General features: G+C 35.4%; 2 protein-coding genes across 2 annotated transcripts; one reads left to right on the top strand and one right to left on the bottom strand.

Moving 5' to 3' along the window:
- Window positions 1–265: 265 nt before the first annotated feature.
- LOC128211957 (uncharacterized) lies at window positions 266–10,004 on the bottom strand. The gene is made up of 13 exons (XM_052917125.1): window positions 9,905–10,004; window positions 8,352–8,470; window positions 7,629–8,027; window positions 7,273–7,339; window positions 6,897–6,997; window positions 6,124–6,290; window positions 5,883–5,971; window positions 5,091–5,214; window positions 4,504–4,665; window positions 2,838–2,946; window positions 1,746–1,940; window positions 1,307–1,398; window positions 266–879 (listed from the first exon to the last, which is right to left on the bottom strand). The coding sequence occupies exons 2-13, from the start codon at window positions 8,458–8,460 to the stop codon at window positions 760–762; spliced, it is 1,734 nt and encodes a 577-aa protein (XP_052773085.1). The 5' UTR covers window positions 8,461–8,470; window positions 9,905–10,004; the 3' UTR covers window positions 266–759.
- A 146-nt stretch (window positions 10,005–10,150) lies between these two features.
- LOC128211956 (signal recognition particle subunit SRP72-like) lies at window positions 10,151–21,365 on the top strand. The gene is made up of 16 exons (XM_052917124.1): window positions 10,151–10,296; window positions 10,664–10,781; window positions 11,523–11,646; window positions 11,925–12,068; window positions 12,719–12,830; window positions 13,024–13,180; window positions 13,713–13,770; window positions 14,336–14,467; window positions 15,327–15,455; window positions 15,662–15,796; window positions 16,760–16,855; window positions 17,206–17,309; window positions 17,540–17,749; window positions 18,483–18,538; window positions 19,055–19,168; window positions 19,747–21,365. Exons 1-16 carry the CDS (start codon window positions 10,185–10,187, stop codon window positions 19,956–19,958), a joined length of 2,013 nt encoding a protein of 670 aa, XP_052773084.1. The 5' UTR covers window positions 10,151–10,184; the 3' UTR covers window positions 19,959–21,365.
- Window positions 21,366–22,920: the final 1,555 nt, after the last annotated feature.

The raw sequence follows: 22,920 nt of genomic DNA, 5'->3' as shown, positions 1-22,920 counted from the left end.
TTTGACCCATTCTTAAGGTGTTTTCTTAAGGTACAAGTTTATTTTATGTGCAGTAATGCAAGACACAGAATACGAAATCTGGTTTCAGAAAATCAAAAAACCTGGTTTATTAGTAGTTTATGACCCCATCCAGTGTCATAAGTCTATTCAGACCTAAAACAGAGCTCGCCTCGGTTACAATTTACATTCACAATATGTTGTCCTAGACTATTTACAAAAATGGACAATATGCCTTTAATCAATTTAGACTCAACACAACAAAATCAATGCTTTCACTTATATATTGTTTGCGACTAGAGGGTGAATGACGCAGGGGAGTGATGGGACCCTAAAGAAGGATACTTGCATAAACATAAATAGGACTAATTTCAAACCTAGAAATGTATGACCCTTAAAAAGGTATGCTACTGGGGCCATATTCATAAAACATCTTAAATCAATTCCAAAATAAAGTTGATTTCTTAACATTTTCATATGCAAATTAAAAGAAATGTTTTAGTGTTTTTAATATTACAGTACGTTGTTTTTTCTCAATAAGGTCAATAAAAATGATGTATTTTTTAAAATATTCTTAAGTTAAGATTTAATATGATTAAGAAGATACTAAAATAAGGAAAGGGACTTAAGTTAGGAAATGACTTAACAAGTTTTATGAATATGAATAACGCCCCAGTACTATATGTTTATGAACCAAAACAAAATAAATATAACATTTTCATTGATAATTTAGTTCAGGTAATGCTTGTTTACAGTACTGTTCTAGAAGTTTATGACGCCAAACAGCGTCGGGACCATTTTCAGGGAGTCCACTTGAGCGGAGAGGGAAGATCCATAGGCTTTAAGGCTTCCAAGGTCATGGGTCAGCTTTGTCTCCAACTCCTGCAATAATGCAAGTTTAATTGTTAGGCAGAGAACAAATTGATTCCCACTCTAACTTGATCAAAACGCCCCACACAAACCATTTCTATTTGACCAAAATTCTGTTTCGCTGAAGTATTTTCAGGCATTAAATTATTGCAGATTCTGGATCTTCTATTTATCTTTATTCAACTTGAGTATTCTCTATATATTAATTGATTAACAAACTTAAACTTATTTCTAGTTCTTTGATATGGGCATCAATTATCTTATGAAAATTGACATTTGATTTTTATTGTTTGTTGCTAGAAAAGTAAATCATAAGTAACCCATTCAGAGACAACCAGAAAGTAATTGAGAGTAAGAGTATATGCCGAACCACTGAAGCAGACATTATGATTTATGCTTTTCTATATGAATGAGAACATGTGACAGTTCCCCATCTCACCTCTAACTCCTTAATCTGCTTTGTCATTAACAAATTATCATCTGCAAAACTTCTGTTAGCTTTTTTCAAGGTGTGCACCTCTTTTTCTCGATCTGAAAATCAAATTAAAATTTGGCTTTGATATATAAATATAACGCTACATAGACACTTATCATTTCTTCACATTTACCATGAAGCTCTTGTAGCAGACGTTACTACCAATGTTCTATTTCCCAATAGTAAATAAATGAAGCTGATTCAACAAACAAAATTTAAAATAAAGAATTATGGTTGAGAATTCAACTTTATTTAACCAAAGTATTCATCTAAGGTCTGAAGTGTTGAAATATGACTGAAAATATCACTTATAAGAAAGAATAAAATGTATTTTCAAGGTGAACATTTTTTTATACTTTGATTTGATAAACAATCAAACAAAGAATTCGCATACAATACTTACATGCATTTTTCTCCCAGAATTTATGTATAAAGTCATCAATATCAAGGGAAGCCGAATTGTCACTATGAAGATCATCTGTTTCCAAGGTAACGACTGTTTGTTCTGGTAGGGTATAAGGGTCAAGGTCATCTGCTGCCATCAACAACTGCTGTTTCTGAGTGTCTTCTTGTTCCTGTATGTCTTTGCGGATTTCATCTGATATTTAAGATTATCCTCAATAAAAAAAGCTTTTGCCAACAGAAAAGTTAATGTATTGTTAAGTCTGTAAAAATAACATTATATTATACATGTCCAAAACAATAGAGTTTGGCTAATAATATTTGTATGTTCTGTGAAATTGAATCCTATCAGTATAGTTTATTTAAGAAAGAACATCAAGTTTCCCACTGAATTACCAATACTAAAGATCTGAGTACTTTTATCAATTGAAACAACAATATTACCAGGGCTTCTAAAAACCGGCAATTCGCCGGTCTGGACCGAATTTGACTTTGCCGGACCGGTTGCAGTTACAGAAAATGGATAAAAAAAATCATTCCGAAAATTGTGTTGTTGTTTTTTAAAATTTGATCTAAAACGGTTAAGTCATTCAGAAAAACAGAAATTGTATTGTACAAACAGTGTTTGTCATACCACATCCTTAACTACCAGGGGTCATCCTATTGTAGCTACGGGACATATCCTTGAGGGTGATTACTGTCTGTGTTTATTGACTTGCTGTTTTTATTACATCAAAGTGATGTCTGATTCGTCCATAGAAGTGATATTATATTACCATATATACAGTACAACAGAATTACAAACACATATATTGTGTTTCTTCCATCAATGTTTTTAAAAGCTTATTATCCTGTTACCACACCATTAAAGAATACTTATCGTCTTCCGGTAGGGACAATTAATGTTTGTCCAGTGTGACAGTGCTATACACTGGTGCACATTTAAGAATCAGGGTAGCGCTACCCAGGGTTACGTTATGTCTACGCATTAAGCTACAAACACCTTTTATGACTGACTATCTTATCAGACCCTCATGAGGTCCAGACTTATACCACTAGACCACTCTCAGCCTTGCAACACCTGTAAACTTACTGGTGATATTCTGAAGATGCTGCCTTCCAAACATGTGTTCCCGCTTGTTGTGGGCAGAGATGAAGAACTGGTTACATAATCTACAGTAGAGCTCCTCACCTATATTATCCTGAAGTGAAAAACACAGAGTAAATATTATAATCTACAGTACAGCTTGTGACTAATATATTCGTTCTCCTAAAAAGGTTTTGTACTTATTGAGCAATATAACAGTCCCTCATTTATTTTGATCAAATAATTTTTTTAGAAATGAATGGTTAATATATTCAGTGTCAGGGAACTGGTTGTAAAATAGAGGTCAGATTCAAACATCTATATATTTGCCACACAGTTAAAGATTGTCGAAATACACAAAGGGCTGTGTACATGAACAAAATCTGAATAATTTGTGACGTAACATTTGAGACACAACTTTAGGCGAAATATTTCGGTCGATCAATACACGTTTTGTACGTATTTATAGGAACTATTGTTTTCATCAAATGAACACCTGACCTCGGTAAAATTAAAAACAGGTCACTAAAGTGAATTATACATGTCTGTTGTTGTCAAAAAACCAAGCGATTCGAGACGTAACATATTTGACACGAAATGTTACGTCATGTTTTCTTCAGATTAAATCAGGATTTATATGTTTTCAACTCTTCCAAATGCTTATTTGGCAAATGGAGGTTGGGAAATATACCTTTCTATAAAGATAAATCGTCTGAAGCGACCAAAAGTCCAAAGCGCTGAAGGAGGCAATATCAGTTTTCTGAACCCACGGTAAAAATGTTTAACCAAATGTCCAACAAAACTGACCAAATTTTATAAAAAATAACTAGTTCCTGTATTTTTAAAAAATTATTATTATACACATATAAAATTCCATCAATGTTGTCTTTCTAATGATTACAACACTGGAAGCATAGAAAAAACGCAAACTACAACTAAATCCAATTATTTAAGATGTAACTGAAAATGCAGTTCAGTGAATTCTTCCTCATATATTTGATAAAAATATATTTTATATACATATATAAAGAAACAAAAAATATAGAATGTACCTAAGGCTTTTAAACATGTAACAACATGGGCGCAGCCATTTTTTTCAATCACAGAAGATATTCACATCATGTTTCCTGCTTACATAATATATGTTACTATGAGACTAATTTTTTAGGTTTAATTTTTGCCATTTTTCACAAATCAACCTGGTTACAGTCATTGAAATTGGGCTTTGAATAAACATGCCAGATATCTTACATTACAGAAAGGAATTGTGAAAAACCCTATTATATAAAATTCAGATTTTAAACATGCCAGATATCTTACATTACAGAAAGGAATTGTGAAAAACCCTATTATATAAAATTCAGATTTTAAACAAGCCTAACAAACATTTTTCCAGTACAAGGCTTGTAGGTATGTGATGATTTTGACCACTGCTAGCATGATATTTGTTTAACTTCTGTATAAACAATATCGTAGTACACAATACGTAATCAATTCCGTATTTATAACATGTTCTTACATAAATTCCAATATAACGTTTGTCTTCCATGATAAGACATTGAAAATGCCCTCAGTCCATCATATGTTGCATGCAAACAGTTATTGATCAATTTGTTGTCCAATATCTGTATTGTCTATACCTGCGCATAATATGCTAAAATACGGTACTCACATCAATGTCAATGAGTGGTTTGTCATTCTGTGAAAGGCCATTGAGCATGCCTCCAGCCTGTCGCTTGTTTCGTACAAACTGTTGGTACTGGTCCGACTCCTGGAATTCTTTCATCTCCGTGATGTAGCGCTGTTTATCTTCTTCTGCAAGCCTCATGTATTTCTACAAAACAAACAAATTAACATGTTCACAAGTTCCATTTTATTGCAGGAAATCAGAAAATTGGTAGAATTTGTAAATGATACTAATAATTAACAAGAAATCCCCTTTTAAAAATTGTACTTCTACATAATATATATATTACATGTAATTTTAGTCATGTAATGGTTACCGGTAATGTCTACAAATGTCACAGTACAAAAATTATTTAACCAAAATTAAATTTGGAACTTCTTGTAATCAAATTCATTTCTGAACATTCATTTAGGCTATACAAAATTTACTACTAAATAACATGAAAAGACAAGTGAAGCCACAATGACACATTCTAACACAATATTCCAATTAAAAAAGTATTTAATTGAAATGCAAATTTACTTCATTACTTAAATAATCAACATTTTAACTAAACAAAACATTTAACCAACATCTTTTTCCTCCTCTGTGAAGTTCGACCACTCCTGGCCCATGTGTTTGGTGATTTCTGGGAAGGTCAGGTCGGGACGCTCGGTCTTCATCTCTTGTCTACGCTTCACTGCAAATATCACATACCTGAAAAGAAACTAGTACACCTGAGATTTCTTAACCTGTATTCACTAATGTTTTGAGTGACCAAGTATTTAAGACTCACTAATCTAATCTGCAAATCTTGAAATTCTAAAAAACCATCAATAAAGGAATGAAGGTAAAAAATGCTGTATTTATAATATAATTATCAGTTAGTTTGATATGATTTTGAAGTCTTGTTTTGTTAATATGAATGGCATTTACGATACGACTATTTGATTAATTAAAATATTTTCATTCAAGACGTGAATATGAACACTGCGAAAAAGTTTTCATTGCAACTACTGAGTTGGTCTGGCATACCAAACACTTTCTACACATTAATAGGCATAACATTAAAAACTGCACTCTAATGCATTTGCCAACCTAACGACAATTTGGGCACATACATGTATCTGAATGACCATGGAAAAATCGCTTTAACTAAAAGTAACCAAATTTCACAATGGATTAGGGAGTTCACACCTACATGTAGACAAGCATTGTATTTCAACATCACAATATTTTTGATTGAATCATATTTCATGGAAAATTTCATATGAAAACATGTTTCAACACAAATAATAAAGAATTTGATCATTAGCTAAAAGATCATCTTCTTGTGGTATTATATATCATCAGCGATGGTTTTCTTAAGACAGTTTGCTGCTTACCCAGTCATAGGTTTACGAGGCATGTTGACTGTGGGCTCATTCTTTCGCTTCTTGCCTTTAGGCCATCCTCCTGTACCTTTTCTCTTTGGCTGAAAGTTATCATGAGTGTTTTTTGAGTTAAAGCCAAGATAATGGCCAAATTTTGCAAAACGTTGACTACAATAATGCCAAGGCTGACAACACCTTGGCCTTTTTTCTTGAAAAAGCTTGAGCTAATAAGACAAACACTGGAATACTATACCTTGTCATCGTTTTCAAGCGGCCCGACCACAAGGGTCTGCGTGGGGTCAGTGTCTGGGAAAATCGTGGAAGGAATGAGTATTGTGCCTGTGTCAGATACGGTCTCGTAAACACTTGACCCCGAATCGTCACCAGAACCAACCAGCTGAATTTGTGGGAAGATGGTCCCTGAAATAACACACGGTCGTGATTTTTACTATTTTGGAAGCCTGAAAAATGTTTTTGTACTCTTTAATTTACTAATCACAATGGATATGACCTCAATTTCAAACCTGCTGCTAGATGCTCTACAGAACAAAGAATGCTCTGATTATTAAGTCGAGTCATTGTCAGCGAAAGCAATATTTCACCTGTCAATAAATACAGGGATGTGATTGACCTGGCAGCTGGAGGGCTGAAACCATTTCGGCCATGGGTTCATGGGGCACTTATGGGGTCAAAAGCACACTGCCGTAGAAGAAAAACTGCCTTTTTAGAAAGTCTTTTTAGGGGTTCTTCTGACTTTAAATTTGAATATCAACTCAAACAACCAAAAGCACTCTGGTAACTTTTTAAAACAGCTAAAAAAGGGGGGGTCCCTGGGGCAATTAGATCCGCGGAATTCCGCGAATCCGCGGACAAATCACATCCCTGAAATATAAGATGTTACATTTCAAATGAAACAAAGCAAAAGGAAATATTAAATTATTTGTAAAAGAGGTTATTCTTTATTGTCCAAATGTGGTAGATTTATAAGCATCAAAAAGGCATAGAAAAGAGAACAGCATTTCCCACCTCCCATTGAAGAAGTAATGAGTGTCTGAGAGTCCACACCAGACGTCACAAAACTACTGCTGAAACTGGAACTCTCCTGGCTTGGCATGGAAAACACTAACCTGAATTGTGAGTTTAATTTCCTTCTATAATACAATCAACAGCCACCAATAAAATATTCGAACAGTGTTAATGGGTCCATTTCTAGGACGTTTCTTTTTTTACATTGAATACTAAAAGTAAACAGTATTCGCCTTTGAAAGACTTTCACGTGATTCAAGAATCATTCTTGCTAAATACTTCAAAAACATGTCAAAATGACTCAATGTGGACTTAAACAAGTTTGCACATATTTTCTTCTGACCATTTCAATATACATAGGGCTAACCATATTTACCCTTTAGATGTTTCGAATAGGACTAGATTTTCTGGCAACAGTATTGTTGAGGAATTCGAGAGCACTCCTGAAATAATACAACTAATATATTTTACAGTGACACAATAGTATCAATTCATTTCACAAACGTAATTTGGCATTACTATCAAACATTTACCAGTAGTTGATTTTTATCATTTTAGGCAAGTTTTGAATAATTTTAGAATAAACTGAACTAGTTTAATTTACATTGGCCTATACAGAAAATAAATCATGAATATTATAAGGTTACAATATTGCTGATGGTTTCATTTAAGGGTTAATATAAAAGTTAGCTCTCTTCATCTCTCCATTTCTTCTAAACAATGAAGCCTCACCATCCACTTGATTCTGATGTAAACTCTGTTCTGTGTCCCCATGATTCAAACTACTTGTTGAATCAAGAGTGACAACTTCTGTCAAATCACTTGGAGCCTCCTGCTTATCATTCCCAGCATCCCCTGAACTAACGATGTTTAAACCACCCGTAGTTGCTACAATGTAACCATGGGCATCTTCAAAATTCAGTTTTTCAGATTCTGTTTCGGCAAGATTGCCTGGTTCTCCACTAGCTAAATTTCCTGACTTCACCCCTGTAAGGTTAACCGCAGACATGTCATCTAGAGTTCCCAGGTTTATGTCCGTAGCAATTGTAGAATCGACTGATCGGTTCAGATCTCCGCCATCTTGGGATGAACTGTCCACCGTCACATTGCTAGATATTTCCGATGTGCCATCTTTGATGGAATATAGAAAATGAAAATAGTTTAAACAGACTTATATTTATAAATATCTATAAAATGCTATATCCGGCAACACAAAGCAATTTATGCGCATTTGCCAAAATTATTTTTTTAAACTGACATTAAACTTCCTAACTGAGTTTACGGTATTTTGTTCCATTTCCAAAATATAGACTTGAGATATTTTCTAAATATACATGTAATTAAGCCTAAAAATAAATGAATACTTAAATTAAATATAACCATAAACTTAACTCCACTAAAAGGTAACTTGTGAAATTTCTTATAAAAAAACACATGAAATATATGTTTTGGTACCGGTGCAAGTTGTTGAATTGAGAACAGACAGCGTCTGGTTTGAGCTGGTGTTGGAAGTGAGAGGCATAAGAAACTCCCTTCCTCCCTTACTGATCCTCAGTCTGTTCATTGTTTCTGGTCTGAAAAAAGGTTTAACAGGTTAAAGAAAACAACAAACTGCTTTAAAACTGCGTCAAAAATATTCTCGCAGTATGATAAATTACTAAGCGCACGCAGGAGTTGGAAAAGCTTTTTTTTACAAATTCATTGTTTGAACTGTTTGAAAACGGGTAAAAAAGTCATTAGTTTGGTGTTCAGATGCGTCTCAGTCTCACAAAAGCAGACTGGAACCCGTTGAGAGTGGACTGGCTGACTACTACTGTGACAGTCTGTTCAAGAGAACGATGGAAACTGAATAGATTTAGCAAATCACACAATATCTCAACATATTTTATATGTTAATAACTTAAGGACGAATATCTTTCCATTTGAAATGAAAATTGTATGAAAAACATTTAAAATGATATAGTTAACAAACATTTAAAAGAAATTTGCACTCAAAATTTGAAGAGCAAAGATTATTCATGTCCGTGATCTCTTTTAATAAAGTTATAACTAAAAAAGAATCTTATCTTTTTATCATCGATCTTTGCACTTTAGAATGTTTAATGTCTTGTGTATGTGCCACTTTAGATTATATTTTTTTTACTGACATTTAAAGTACCGTATTGGCGTAAGAAAATAAACTTGAATGTACACCACAGTTGACAATATCTTAGTGAACTCCCATAGTTGATAATGACATCTTGTTAAACTGAGAAACTTTCTGTCTGCAGCATTATTTTTAGGACTATAATTGCCTGTCATTTCTTTGGAACGCCCGAGGGTGTATACTTTTCTTGAAGTTTTACTTAACATTCTGATATGTTGTTACGATTGTATAACGAGGTCTATCTCGAAGCTTTGTCGGAGGAGGCGGAGTTATTACGATTGTATCGAGTTGTTCCCCTTCGCATAATTGTTTTCTGTGTCAGTCAACTTTCGTTTTATTGGAAAGGTAAACAACTTGTTTTAATGCATTAAATCCTTGTTTAGTGCAAAATAACATTTCACTTACATTGTAAAATATGAATATAACTCTTTATGATCAATTTCAACCATGAAATACTTCACTTAAAACAATTTCAATATTTTTAAAACACCCCCGTTTTTTGCACATTCCCGTTTAGACGTTAGGGATTGGAAGAATCCCGTATAACACGTCTATTATTTTAGACTACCCCACACCCAATCCCCTTCTCACCCCAGAACTTTCCCATACACACTACTGTACTGGTCAAATCCCAGCAAAGGGGAAAGCTACACTGTGGAGGGACGGGAGTAGAATTTGGTCCCAGGCTGTAGTCTGTCAAGGGAGAAAATTCTTACCAGTTTTTGCGTTGCTATTAAAACTCGTTGTGTGTAACCTTTTTAAAGCTAAAAGTGAAGAAATGCATTGTAGCAACGTGAATTGGGGTATGCCATTTCAGTATTAAAGGGTAACTTCATCTTCTAAATAGCAACTGATTTCATACCTCAAGGCCTTGTCAGATGATATGCCAGCAATGAGAACCTCGTTGTTTGTTCCGTGTTTTTTTTAATGAAAGGTAGACAACTCCTCATAATTTAATCGATTAAAATTACTTTGCAACAAAACATAATTTATTCAAGTGATTATAGTTTTCAAATAAATAGTATTCAAACAATTAATAAGAAAAGAAATTTAGTATTTGTCAAAGATTTTTTGTGTTAATCAAATACCTTTGGTTTAACCTGTTGTACATTTCCGGAATCAAGCTCGCCAAAATTGCCAACATGGCGCAGAAAGAAAGTCAGGCCGGAGTCTCACTCCCAGTTCTTTATGCCGATTTAAGCAAACATGGGCAAAGCCAAGACTTTGAAAGAGCACTTAAAGTTGCAAACAAGAGTAAGTTGAACTTGTGACTTATTTTGATGAAACAATAAGCATTTATTACATTAAAAATGTATGCCATATTGTGACAGCTCAACTTCATTACTTATAGTTAAATACAGTATTCGGTTACAAAATTACATTCATTATTCATCAGTAACAGCACTAACACTTTGTAACAAACGACTTATGCCAACTTATTTTATGTTAAAATACTTCTGAGCAAGATTAAGCTTTTAATGCTGTCTACATTTATCTATACAATATGGTCCAAGTGGATCTTCTTAACCATATGGTCCTTTACATCAGCCATATTTTCCTGAAGAACATAAACAGTGTTGATTGATAAACTTCAAGATGAAAAGTGAATTCTGTTTTTCAGTATTACAAGAGGCTCCGGGGGAGGTGGAGGCATTTCAGAGCAAGGTTGTCTGCCTCATCAACTTAGAGAGGTTCAATGATGCACTCAATGCCATGAACAAAGACAAGAATATGCAGAGGTTGGTATATATATGTAGCATTTTATGTCATACTTTATATGTCTTCAATAAGCTCATTTAACATATTATTTTGATTGATTAGTATTGTTTGGATATAATAATACCAGAACTCAAGGTAAAATGCATATTTGCAAAGAGCACATTAAAAATTATAAAACACATTGGATTTTATTTCTTAGCGTATCGAAAGGAAATGGATTTAGTCAAAATTTCCTTATAACTGATTGATACGCCTATCCAGAGTAAGTTTGTTTCAAGATTGAATTTGAAGTTAGAGCATAGCTATTCTAAGGCAGCATTAACTTCCTCTTTACAATCACTAAATAATGTTCAATTTTTATGGGGAGGTAACTGTGTCTGAGATGGTTATATATGTAGAAATGATAACTTAACAATACTTCTTTATGGATACTCATTGTTGCTATTTTTTAAATTGTAAATACTCTTGGCATTTGAATAAACACTCTTTGCCAAAAAATCAGGACCTATAATTTCCTCTTTTTAAAAAATTGGGAGTAAAATAGTTTTAGACCTCTGAATTTTCACTGACCAAAACTCAACAATTTTTCTTAATATGTTAAAAAACAGAATATTTTCTGAAATAGTTGAAATTATATATATATTATTATACATCATTATAAATTAATAATCATCATTATTTATAAAGTATCTTTTGTGTTCAGAAATATAAATTTGTACATTTGACACCTTTTCCACTGAACTATTTCTCTTGTCTTTAAGCAATGTTCGTTTTGAGAAGGCCTACTGTGAGTATCGTCTGAATCGAACCCAGGAAGCTCTGTCCACACTGCGGGCAGGTGGAGATAATCTGGACAATCGATGCAAAGAACTCCTTGCTCAAGTGGTCAGTATATTGATTTCCAAAGAGTTTGGTTTGGATCATATAAATGTTATTGACAAAATAATTCTGATTAAATATCCATTACTGTAAACCAAGGTTCAGATTTACTAGTTATTTACTGTTTTCATCCAAAAAGTATGTGTGTGACATTATTGTTTTTAGTAACACCTCTACCGACATTAAGGGTACAGTGAATATTTAACTTGTATAAATAACCTTGCAAAAACTGTCACTGTCATTTTGTGTCATAACCAAATATTTCCATGTTCTTTTATATACAGCTGTACCGCCTTGAAGAGTACAGTGAGTGTTATGACCTGTATCGAGATCTCATCAAGAACTGCCAGGATGATTTTGATGAAGAAAGGGAGACAAATCTGTCTGCTGTGCTTGCTTCCCTTCAGATGTGGGATGGCAAAGAAATGGTGAGATATATGTAATAACTTACTAGAGAATAATAAATGTGATATCAAACTTTACTCGACAGAATTATTACATATTATTTAACTCTGATTGACTATGATAAACTGCTTTTGAATGTCAAAAAATTCAGGGATTTTCTGGAAAAAAATTGTCCTCAGAATTAGGACAATTTGTATTATTGAGGTTTTGGTGATAAAAGGATGAGAGTGGTCTAGTGGTATCAGTTTGTGCTACAAACCAAAGATGTGGGTTCAATTTTCACCAGAGGAACTTTCTTATGGCCTGAGGCCCTCTCAAAATGTACATCTTGACTGGTTTCTTCTCTGAAAACAGACTTAAGTGTGTTTTCTATAAACCAGAGTTGTCTCTCAGCTCTAGGGAAATGGGACCGGGGCCTTCCAAAATCGGAATGTTGCCAGAAATGGGGGTTATTTAGTTTAAGTGAATTGTTGTCATGTTGAAAATCTCATTAACATTAGCTATAAATGGATTCAAGTGACAGCATGCATGAAGTGAGATATACTACCTAAAGTTCCACACATGAATCATTTCACACCCTGTCGGATTTCACTTTGTAAGAAGCCATCTAATAAATGAGCTGAAAGATTGATATAAGAGCATCATGATATTTGTTTTTCTTCAATATAACCAGGACTCCCCAGAGGTACGTGACAATACCTATGAGCTGTGTTACAACCACGCCTGCTGTCTCATTGGTCAAGGAGATATAAAAGGGGCGGAGCAGAAACTACGACAGGCTGAAGGTAAATAATCTGTCAGTCTTCTTATATTCACAGGTGAGCACTAAATAAACTGTATTCTACAAGTTCAAAATGTTAAGCTTATGACTTTGAAATCACTCGACTAAGTTAATCGTGTGATTTTAATTAATTGAATTCCTTATCTTGCTATGCAGTTGTTGTACAATCAACCTTTATGAAATAATCTTTATTCCAGCTATGTGTAAGGAAAGTTTTGCTGATGATCCTGATGTTGGAGAGGATGAAATAGATGAGGAATTGGCGATTATCCGTGTCCAGTTGGCCTACCTGTTACAAAGACAAGGCCGTGTCAGCGAGGCAAACACCCTGTATAACACCGTTCAGAAGACAAGGTAAAGCAATATGTAATAAAGCACATATTTGCGTTATAGATTCTAAACCACAATATTTTATCATTACTGTGCCCTTGCGGCGCTTTCTGCAAGGAGTTTTCTGCACAACTGTAGTAGCTCTACAAATACTATAATACAAAATGTAAAATTCTGAATGATTTTCTGTGAATATGATGCTGGTATTAATGGTTCTTGTTTTCAAGAATTATATTTTTAGCTTCATGGCTTTCAAATAAAAAAGGACATGTTATTGTCATCATTGTGTTGTCAGCAACAGTATTTAAAATCTTCAACCTTGGCCATAACTCAAAAATAGTTCAAGATGTTGACATGTGGCAATCAACAATATGCACATGTGTAACACACATGTTGCAATCAACAATATGCACATGTGTAATACACATGTTGCAATCAACAATATGCACATGTGTAACACACATGTTGCAATCAACAATATGCACATGTGTAACAACCTCAACAACTCATATTCTGGAACATGATAGATATCGTTATTTGTGCTTCATATTTACAGGCCATCTGATATGGGGTTGGTGGCTGTTCTCTCTAACAATGTGGTGGCCATTAATAAGGTAAAGTTTGTTGTATTGCTTGAAAAAAGAAATAAAGACAAAATGTATTCAATGAATTTTTTATTTTTGATCTTTTGCATAACAGGAATATTTACTGTTAGATCAACTTTGGACATGAACATGAGGTTGTGGGTTCCAGGGTTTTCTACATAGAAAGCAGACTCCAGCGTGATTCTATAAGCTAACAGCTTTCATCAAAATCAAGCTTGAAGAATTGAACAATGTAACAGTGTAACAATGCACTGTGTAAATGGCCCCAATTTGTCGAAACATCTTAGGCATAACTAAGTTTAGGTATCACTCTGCATATAGCCAAACTATGTGCTTAAACTTGTTTTAACACAGTTTATCATGATTATTATGAAAATAATTTTCTTTAGAAGTCTCATAATTTTCTTAAGAATTGTCAAAACTCTTTAAAGGGAGAAAAAATACACAATTAAAACTTGTACAAAATTATTGAGCTTGTCTTGTCCTGTTATAAGGGACTTAAGAAAGTTGGGGCCACCTAGTTTACTCATAAATAAGAGCCAGACGTATAAGAAGTTGTCTTCTTTCATTTTAGGACCAGAATGTATTTGACTCGAAAAAGAAGATGAAGGTTGCTACCGGATCTAACCTGAAGCACAAGCTGTCGTCTGTGCAGAAACAGGACATTGAGATGAACCAGTGTCTACTGCACATGTATTCTAACCAGGTATGACTTTGCACACTTTTATTTCTGCATCTCACTGAAGAATCTCATTAAATCTTTACCTAACTTTGTCACAACTGTGGGCATATTACTATCTCAACCAAGTTGAATAAACAGCTAGATGGCATAATTCATTATCGAGTTGTTGCCTTGAATTGTCAAATTTCATGAAAATTTATGAAAAGAGGACTGTCAAAGCAGGTGACATCTTTAATTTAATAATATTATAGTGTTAACATACTCCATGTACAAATATGACCATTGCTTTTCTTCTTGATTTGAAAGACTTGGAATAAAATAAAACCTTTTGATCTTGGGGCCATTTCAATTAAGGATTTTATTCGTAATATTTAATTTATCTTAAATCTGTATTAGTGTCACAAATGGTAATGCATAAAAAACCCACCTCAACTTAGTTTTCATTTTTTCAACGTTAAGTCCAGTTCAATTGACACAAGTATGTAGCAAAATAATGAAACTATGGCGTTATAAAGACAATTTCAATATACGACTAAAATCGACTAAGATCTTCATTGAAACAACCCCTGTTCTCTGAATGACACATACATGTATATGCTGTAAAATTAAATTGTTGGCCATGGAAACAAATAATATAATCAGTCCTTCGTAAGCTGAAAAATGTCACCCTATAGCTGTCCAACTACAGTCGCAGTTTGATAAATTGATAAGCCTATACTGATCAATGCTGCTTTGTATGTGTATAATTGTGAAATAGAGGCTATTTATACAAGTGACAAGCTCAGATACCCAACATTGATATGCCTGTGCCGATTAACAAGGCTCTGTATGTGCGTAAAACTTTGTCAAATAGGAGTATTCATACATTTGCATTTCTGTGTAGGCGGATCAGTGCCACCAGTTAGCGGCCAAGCTTCAAACCCAGTTCCCGGACATGGATACACCGGTGCTGATCAGCGCCGCCCAGTATATGCGGGAGAAACAAGTGAATAAGGCAATAGAAGTGCTCACGGTATGTTTTGGGTGTTGTTTGTTTTTAAATATGAATTTCATTTCAAAGGTATCTTTTGGCACAAACTATTTGAACTGATTTAGATTATAGGTTCATTTTGGTTGTTATCAGTGGACAATAATGAACATAAAAGTTATAGATTGCTGGCTACTGCTCATTGATTTTACATGAAGTATCTTATTACAGTATCTTCTGCTGTATTTCAGGAGTATGGAGAAAGTGCTGGTGGACTGGTAAGCGTTTGGCTGGCTGTGGCCCAGCTCCACCTTGCTTCAAGCAGTGTAAACAAGGCGTGTGAGGCATTGAAGAAGCTAGGAGACCTGCAGTATAAACCTGGCGTTGTAAGTGTATCAATCTAATCTGTCTGATACATTAACATTTATTGCAATCATCAAAATAAGACTTTCAGGTGAACAAGCCCATATTCTTACACTGGTACCTGGCATCAAGACTTCAACAAGCCCATATTCTTACACTGATACCTGGCATCAAGACTTCAACAAGCCCATATTCTTACACTGGTACCTGGCATCAAGACTTCAACAAGCCCATATTCTTACACTGGTACCTGGCATCAAGACTTCAACAAGCCCATATTCTTACACTGGTACCTGGCATCAAGACTTCAACAAGCCCATATTCTTACACTGGTACCTGGCATCAAGACTTCAACAAGCCCATATTCTTACACTGGTACCTGGCATCAAGACTTCAACAAGCCCATATTCTTACACAGGTACCTGGCATCAAGACTTCAACAACCCCATATTCTTACACAGGTACCTGGCATCAAGACTTCAACAAGCCCATATTCTTACACTGGTACCTGGCATCAAGACTTCAACAAGCCCATATTCTTACACTGGTACCTGGCATCAAGACTTCAACAACCCCATATTCTTACACTGGTACCTGGCATCAAGACTTCAACAAGCCCATATTCTTACACTGGTACCTGGCATCAAGACTTCAACAAGCCCATATTCTTACACTGGTACCTGGCATCAAGACTTCAACAAGCCCTGCTGCATAAAATACAGAATTAAAGCTAATCAAGAAAGCAATAACACAGTACAGTATTTGCAGGCTTGCACTTGTTTTTAGCACTGATATTTGCTGCTTAGCATTTGGCTGGCCCTTGAATGACTGGCTGGTTATTCATGTCGTATACCAAATTGTTTTCTTGTGTAATATTAACAATTGTGTTATGTTAACAATTAACATTAGAATATGTCATAGGAAAACAACAACACTTGAAATAAGCCTCGGGGAAATACTGATGGTATGTTTATTTCCTATTGCAGGTGTCAACCCTGGTTACCCTCTACATGAGTCAAGAAGATTCTGACTCTGCGATACAAGTGCTCTCTGATGCTGTGGCCTGGACGCGGAAAAATGAGGTATAAAATCTAACTTCATCCAGTGGTGTTTTAAATGTCAAGCTTTTCAGATTGATATTCTTTTATTTGAAGAAATAGGTTTATTATTATTATATTGCTAAAACAGTTTAAATATTTATAAGCTGTATTATGGCTTAATAAAGATTGAATGGTCATGTTTTAAATGATAGTCTTACCACTCAAACTTTAATCTGAGTCCCTACAAACCTTGCTGAGGTTTCACACCAACAATATGCTGGAACATGGTAGCAAGGAAACATCATATATGCTGCATATGCATAAAATTAGAATCTATGGTCCAGTTATCTTCAACGAATACATAAATAGAGTGTAATGTTTTCCACTTTTAGCCGAAATCTGAGTCACTTCAAGTCCTGCTGCGAGTGAACACCAATTTTATGCTGAAACACGGCAGTCCTGAGAACGCCATACAGCTGCTGGAAGAACTGAGAAAGTGAGTCACGTTGTGCATCAATTGTGCCATATTTTTTTAGCTTAATCTGTACAAGTATTGCAAGTAAGATGATGGAACCTTTAACAGATTCAACCTAGGACTGATACCAGGTGGTTTCATAATTATAAAGGTAATCAACACACATACTATTTTCTCTTGATCTAGTAGAAATTTAACTTGGTGATTGTAATCCGACAATAGATTTTTATTTTGTTTTTGCACAATTACAGAAAGAACCCGAAGGATCCAAAAGTGCTGGCCCAGCTTATTTCTGCATACTCTAAAGTGGACCCAGCACGGGCCCAGAAACTGAGCAAAGACCTACCCTCCGTGGATGAAATAGCGCAGGAAGTTGATGTGGATTCACTCGAGACAGCATTCAGCTCACTAGGACCTAAGTACATGAAGAAAACCCAGAAGGCCGAGCCATCCCCTGGGCCGTATGTATCTTCCACCATTATAGTTTTCTATTTACTGGAATTTTACATTAATTTATTTCAAACTAAAATTGTTTATCATATTTTGTATGGTATTTTCAAGTTAGATTGTAACACATAAAATTCACCTTAGTTTACATACAATCGTATGACATGTCAGTGCCTCTTTTTAAGCAACATAATTTAGGTACACATGAATTCACCTTAGTTTACATACAATCGTATGACATGTCAGTGCCTCTTTTTAAGCAACATAATTTAGGTACACATGAATTCACCTTAGTTTACATACAATCGTATGACATGTCAGTGCCTCTTTTTAAGCAACATAATTTAGGTACACATAAATTCACCTTAGTTTACATACAATCGTATGACATGTCAGTGCCTCTTTTTAAGCAACATAATTTAGGTACACATAAATTCACCTTAGTTTACATACAATCGTATGACATGTCAGTGCCTCTTTTTAAGCAACATAATTTAGGTACACATAAATGCACCTTAGTTTACATACAATCGTATGACATGTCAGTGCCTCTTTTTAAGCAACATAATTTAGGTACACATAAATTCACCTTAGTTTACATACAATCGTATGACATGTCAGTGCCTCTTTTTAAGCAACATAATTTAGGTACACATGAATTCACCTTAGTTTACATACAATCGTATGACATGTCAGTGCCTCTTCTTAAGCAACGTGTTGTACAGTATGCCTTCTTTTGTGTTACAGATCGGGTGACTCTGCTGCCCTTATTCAAAAGAAAAAGAACAAAAAGAAAAAGAAGAGTAAGCTTATATGAACCTTTCTATATTTGTTTACAAGGATCTGAAATAATATATCAGATTGCTTATTCAAACTCTTACTAGCTGAACATGGATAGAAGGCTTTTTGGAATACTTTTGTCAGCATCATATACGTAATGTAATCTGCAAAAAAGAGTCCTGTAGAGGCATTCATATTATCATCGAATTTCAAACTTAACAAGAAGCGACTTGGTAATAAAATAAAACTTGTGGAAAATTTGAATAAGAGATCATTAAAATCAAATCAAAATAGCACTGATTGTCTGCTTACGAGACACAATATTTTGCAAAAATAAACATTTGACTTTCACCTCTGCAAGACTCGTTTCTTCAGGTGACATAAAATTTATTACAGTATTATTGTTTAAATGTTTTCAGACAAGTATGAAAAGATACTATAGTTGTTTTTTTGTCTTAATCATTTTACAACTATTTTCATGTACTGGTATTCACTGTGAAATTTACATGCTTAAGTATAAAACTTGTTCTTATTTCCAGCTAAGCTACCTAAGAATTACAATCCTGATGTTGCCCCTGACCCTGAACGATGGCTACCAAGAAAAGAGCGCTCATACTATCGTGGCAAGAGGAAGGACAAGAAAAAGGATATAGGTATTTTTACTATGGTATTATATTGAGAAATGAAACAACTTTATTTGTTTGATGGAAAGCTGACTAATTTACTTATGGTGTCATCTGAATGTAGATATCGCTCTGGCCAAAAAAAAAAATGGTTTGGTTAGGGTTACATCCTTTTCTAAAACAGGAAGCTATGGATAGGGAGGCTTTTTATTGTTTATTTTATAAGGCTTTATATAAGAATGTTATTTTCATCATTGGAAAATGGTGTCAGTTATCTTCTGTATTAAGTATTAAAGGTTTTAAACTACATATTAAAATATACCCTCTTTTTTTCGCTATTTTTTTTTAAAATACCAACTGACTATAAAAACAGTAGGGTTGGCGCCTATTTCGTAGATAGGGTTGGGTAACATGAACCAAATGTATTTAGGTCTCTGCACCAGTGTCAGTTAAAGACTATGTTTTTTTAGAATTTATGAACTCATGTCTGTAGTTGATCTTGCTAGTGATAACAACAAAGTAGAACAAAAATAAAACATGCTTTCCTTGGGAAATGTTTTATGTCTACCTTTAACCATTCTCAACATAAATTGTTCTCCCCATTCCAGGCAAAGGTTCTCAGGGGGCAACCACAGCCAACATGGATGCTCTTGACGCTAGCAAATCTCCCACAATGGGAGCGAGTGGTGGCAGTGACACCAGCTCCCCACGACCTGGATCTGCTAGTACCACAGCATCTGTACCGCAAGGACCGCGTCAACAGAAACCAACCCAGGCGCAGAAGAAAAAGAAAAAGAAGGGAGGAAAGGGAGGATGGTGAACCCGGGAATATGTTTGGGGGGTAGGGATTGGGAAGGGGGATGTGTTTGAAGGAAATGAATTGGGAAAGGGGAAATTTGAAGATCACTGGATATTTAACTTGTAAAAAATTAATGGAATGAACTGGGTTGATATAGATTGGGAAGAGGTTGAGTGAATTGGGAAGGGGAGAAAATAAGGGGTGTTTGGAATATTGCAATATGATTGAGTGAAGATGGACTTGATACGGTCTAATTGATCTGGTATGGATGGTAGGACTTTTGGGAAGGTCTTATAGGGATCAGAATTTGTTAAGCCATAGGAATACTAGATACATATAGACTGTTGTGAAGAATTTTCATTTGATTATGCTCATAAATGTATTTTTTATGTATGGAGTTTTATTGTAGTTTGATAAGTGAAATTGGAATGCATGCTATTCATTTATTTTGTCAAAATTCCTAGTTATATTTCAATTATAATAGTTCCATTTTATATTTTATCAACATTTCTTGGAAAATATACATTTCTTTGAGATCAATTGATAACAAGTTCAGAGTATTTAATGTTAAAAAAACAAAATCAGATGTACAAAATGTACCAAAATAAAATATACTTCAAAAATGTCTTTGCATTATTTATCAAATTTTCAGTCACCACTGACATTAATTGTTTTTGTTATGCATACTAGGGAGTATGTGAGCTCATCTTTCTACTTACTGCAGGTTCAATGTTCTGGTCATGTCTGGACCCTGTTTTAATAAGATATGTTAGTCCTAAACATTATACTACTTAAGAGTGCTTGGGGTGCCTTCAGAGCAGTTTTAAAACACTATGTGTACATATTCATATGAGCTTCTTTCTTTAGTTAGTCATCCATGTTTGTGTACTTGCATAAGTTTATGGGGTGTAAACTTTCCCTACCAGGAAAACTTATTTTTGCATCTCTTTAAAACATATGATTCTCTTTAAATGTGTGCTGTAACTAATATGTACATATTTTGGATATAAACTACTGTCATTGGCACATTTTAAAATATTTCCTGCAACTAATCTGCATACAACATTTCTTGTCCTCGGATGTTAAATGTTTTCAGCTAACCCAAACACAAATCAATCCAAGTGAACTATATGTTTGTTGCCTATAGTATTACCCATACATACATGCTCTGGATTGAAAATGACCACAAGAGCCATCCATGTCAGTAGAGCATAGGCCCTCATGGGCCTCTTGTTTCGTTTGTATGCATATCTACACGTACATGTTTGAGTAGTGTTTCATGAATCTACGTATGTGTGCATCTTTACAATGATGAGACTGTATGCTAAAATCATGGTTATAGTGTTTCCAGACAAGAAAAAGTACAAAGGCTAACTCATAATGGCAACTCCATAATAAGCTAGAATAGAATTACCTGTATGTTTATTGCTTATCAGTTTTTAACAGGGTATAATTCCACAAATGTTGGACTCGCCACACATGAGTAAAACGGTGTACATGTACTAAGTTTCATGTTATATATTTCATTTGACAGTACCTTGACTTTCTTCAAATAACGAAGTAGCTTATAACTGCCTCAATTAATACAGAAATTAATATAATTCTGTTCAGATTTATTTAAGTCAATCTTTATAAAACATACAATTCATGCAGATGCTTTATTAACCATATTGCACATTAACATTTAAATACATACATGTCTGTTATACTGTAAAATTAACTGTCTTTATAAGTCCTAATACATAAAAAGAGAACATACATGTGTGTTTTTCATTTAAAATAGTACAAGTTTTTCATTTAATAAAGGAATGTAGTATGGGTAACCAGTGGTGGGCATGCAGACATTGCCAGGAAATGTACCAGGTTGTAAGTGTGCGTACATCGCCAGGAAGTATGTGGGGTAACTGGTGGTGGATGTGCAGACATTGCCTGGAACTGTGTGGGGTAACCTGAAGTGGGCATGAAGACATCACCTGGAAGTTTTTGGGCTCACTTGGGGTGGGCGTGCGGACATTGCCAGGAAGTGTGTGGGTTGACTAGGTGTTGGCATGCGGTCATCGCCTGAAAGTGTTTGGGGTTCCACACGCCTGGAAGTGTGTGGGGTTACTGATGATGGGCGTGCAGGACATCACCTGGAAGTGTTTTGGGTAACTGGTGGTGGACGTGCAGCCATTGCCTGGAAGTTTGTGGGGTAACTAGAGGTGGGCCTGCAGACATTGCCTGGGAGTGCGTGGGGCAACTGTAGGTTGGCATGCAGCCATTGCCTGGAAGTGTGTGGGGTAACTATGGGTGAGCGCGCAGCCATTGCCTGGAAGTGTGTGTGGTAACCAGGGTTGGGTGTGCAGCCATTGCCTGGAAGTAAGTGGGGTAACAGGAGGTGGGCGTGCAGACATTGCCTTGAAGTGTGTGGGGTGACTGGAGATGGGCTAGCAGCCATTGCCTGGAAGTGTGTGGGGTAACTGGAGGTGGGTGTGCAGACATTGCCTGGAAGTGTGTGGGGTAACTGGAGGTGGGCGTGCAGACATTGCCTTGAAGTGTGTGGGGTAACTGGAGGTGGGCGTGCAGACATTGCCTGGGAGTGTGTTGAGCAACTGTAGGTGGGAATGCAGCCATTGCCTGTAAGTGTGTGGGGTAACTGGAGGTGGGCATGCAGACATTGTCCGGAAGTGTGTGGGGTAACTGGAGTTGGGTGTGCAGACATTGCCTTGAAGTGTGTGGGGTAACTGGAGGTGGGTGTTTAGACATTGCCTTGAAGTGTGTGGGGTGACTGGAGATGGGCTAGCAGCCATTGACTGGAAGTGTGTGGGGTAACTGGAGGTGGACGTGCAGACATTGCCTGGGAGTGTGTTGAGCAACTGTAGGTGGGAATGCAGCCATTGCCTGTAAGAGTGTGGGGTAACTGGAGGTGGGCATGCAGACATTGTCCGGAAGTGTGTGGGGTAACTGGAGGTGGGTGTGCAGACATTGCCTTGAAGTGTGTGGG

Source organism: Mya arenaria, chromosome 12, assembly GCF_026914265.1.
Source record: "Mya arenaria isolate MELC-2E11 chromosome 12, ASM2691426v1".
Lineage (NCBI taxonomy): Eukaryota > Metazoa > Mollusca > Bivalvia > Myida > Myidae > Mya > Mya arenaria.
Note: the sequence above shows the minus strand (reverse complement) of the source record. Positions and strands in the feature narration are given on the sequence as shown.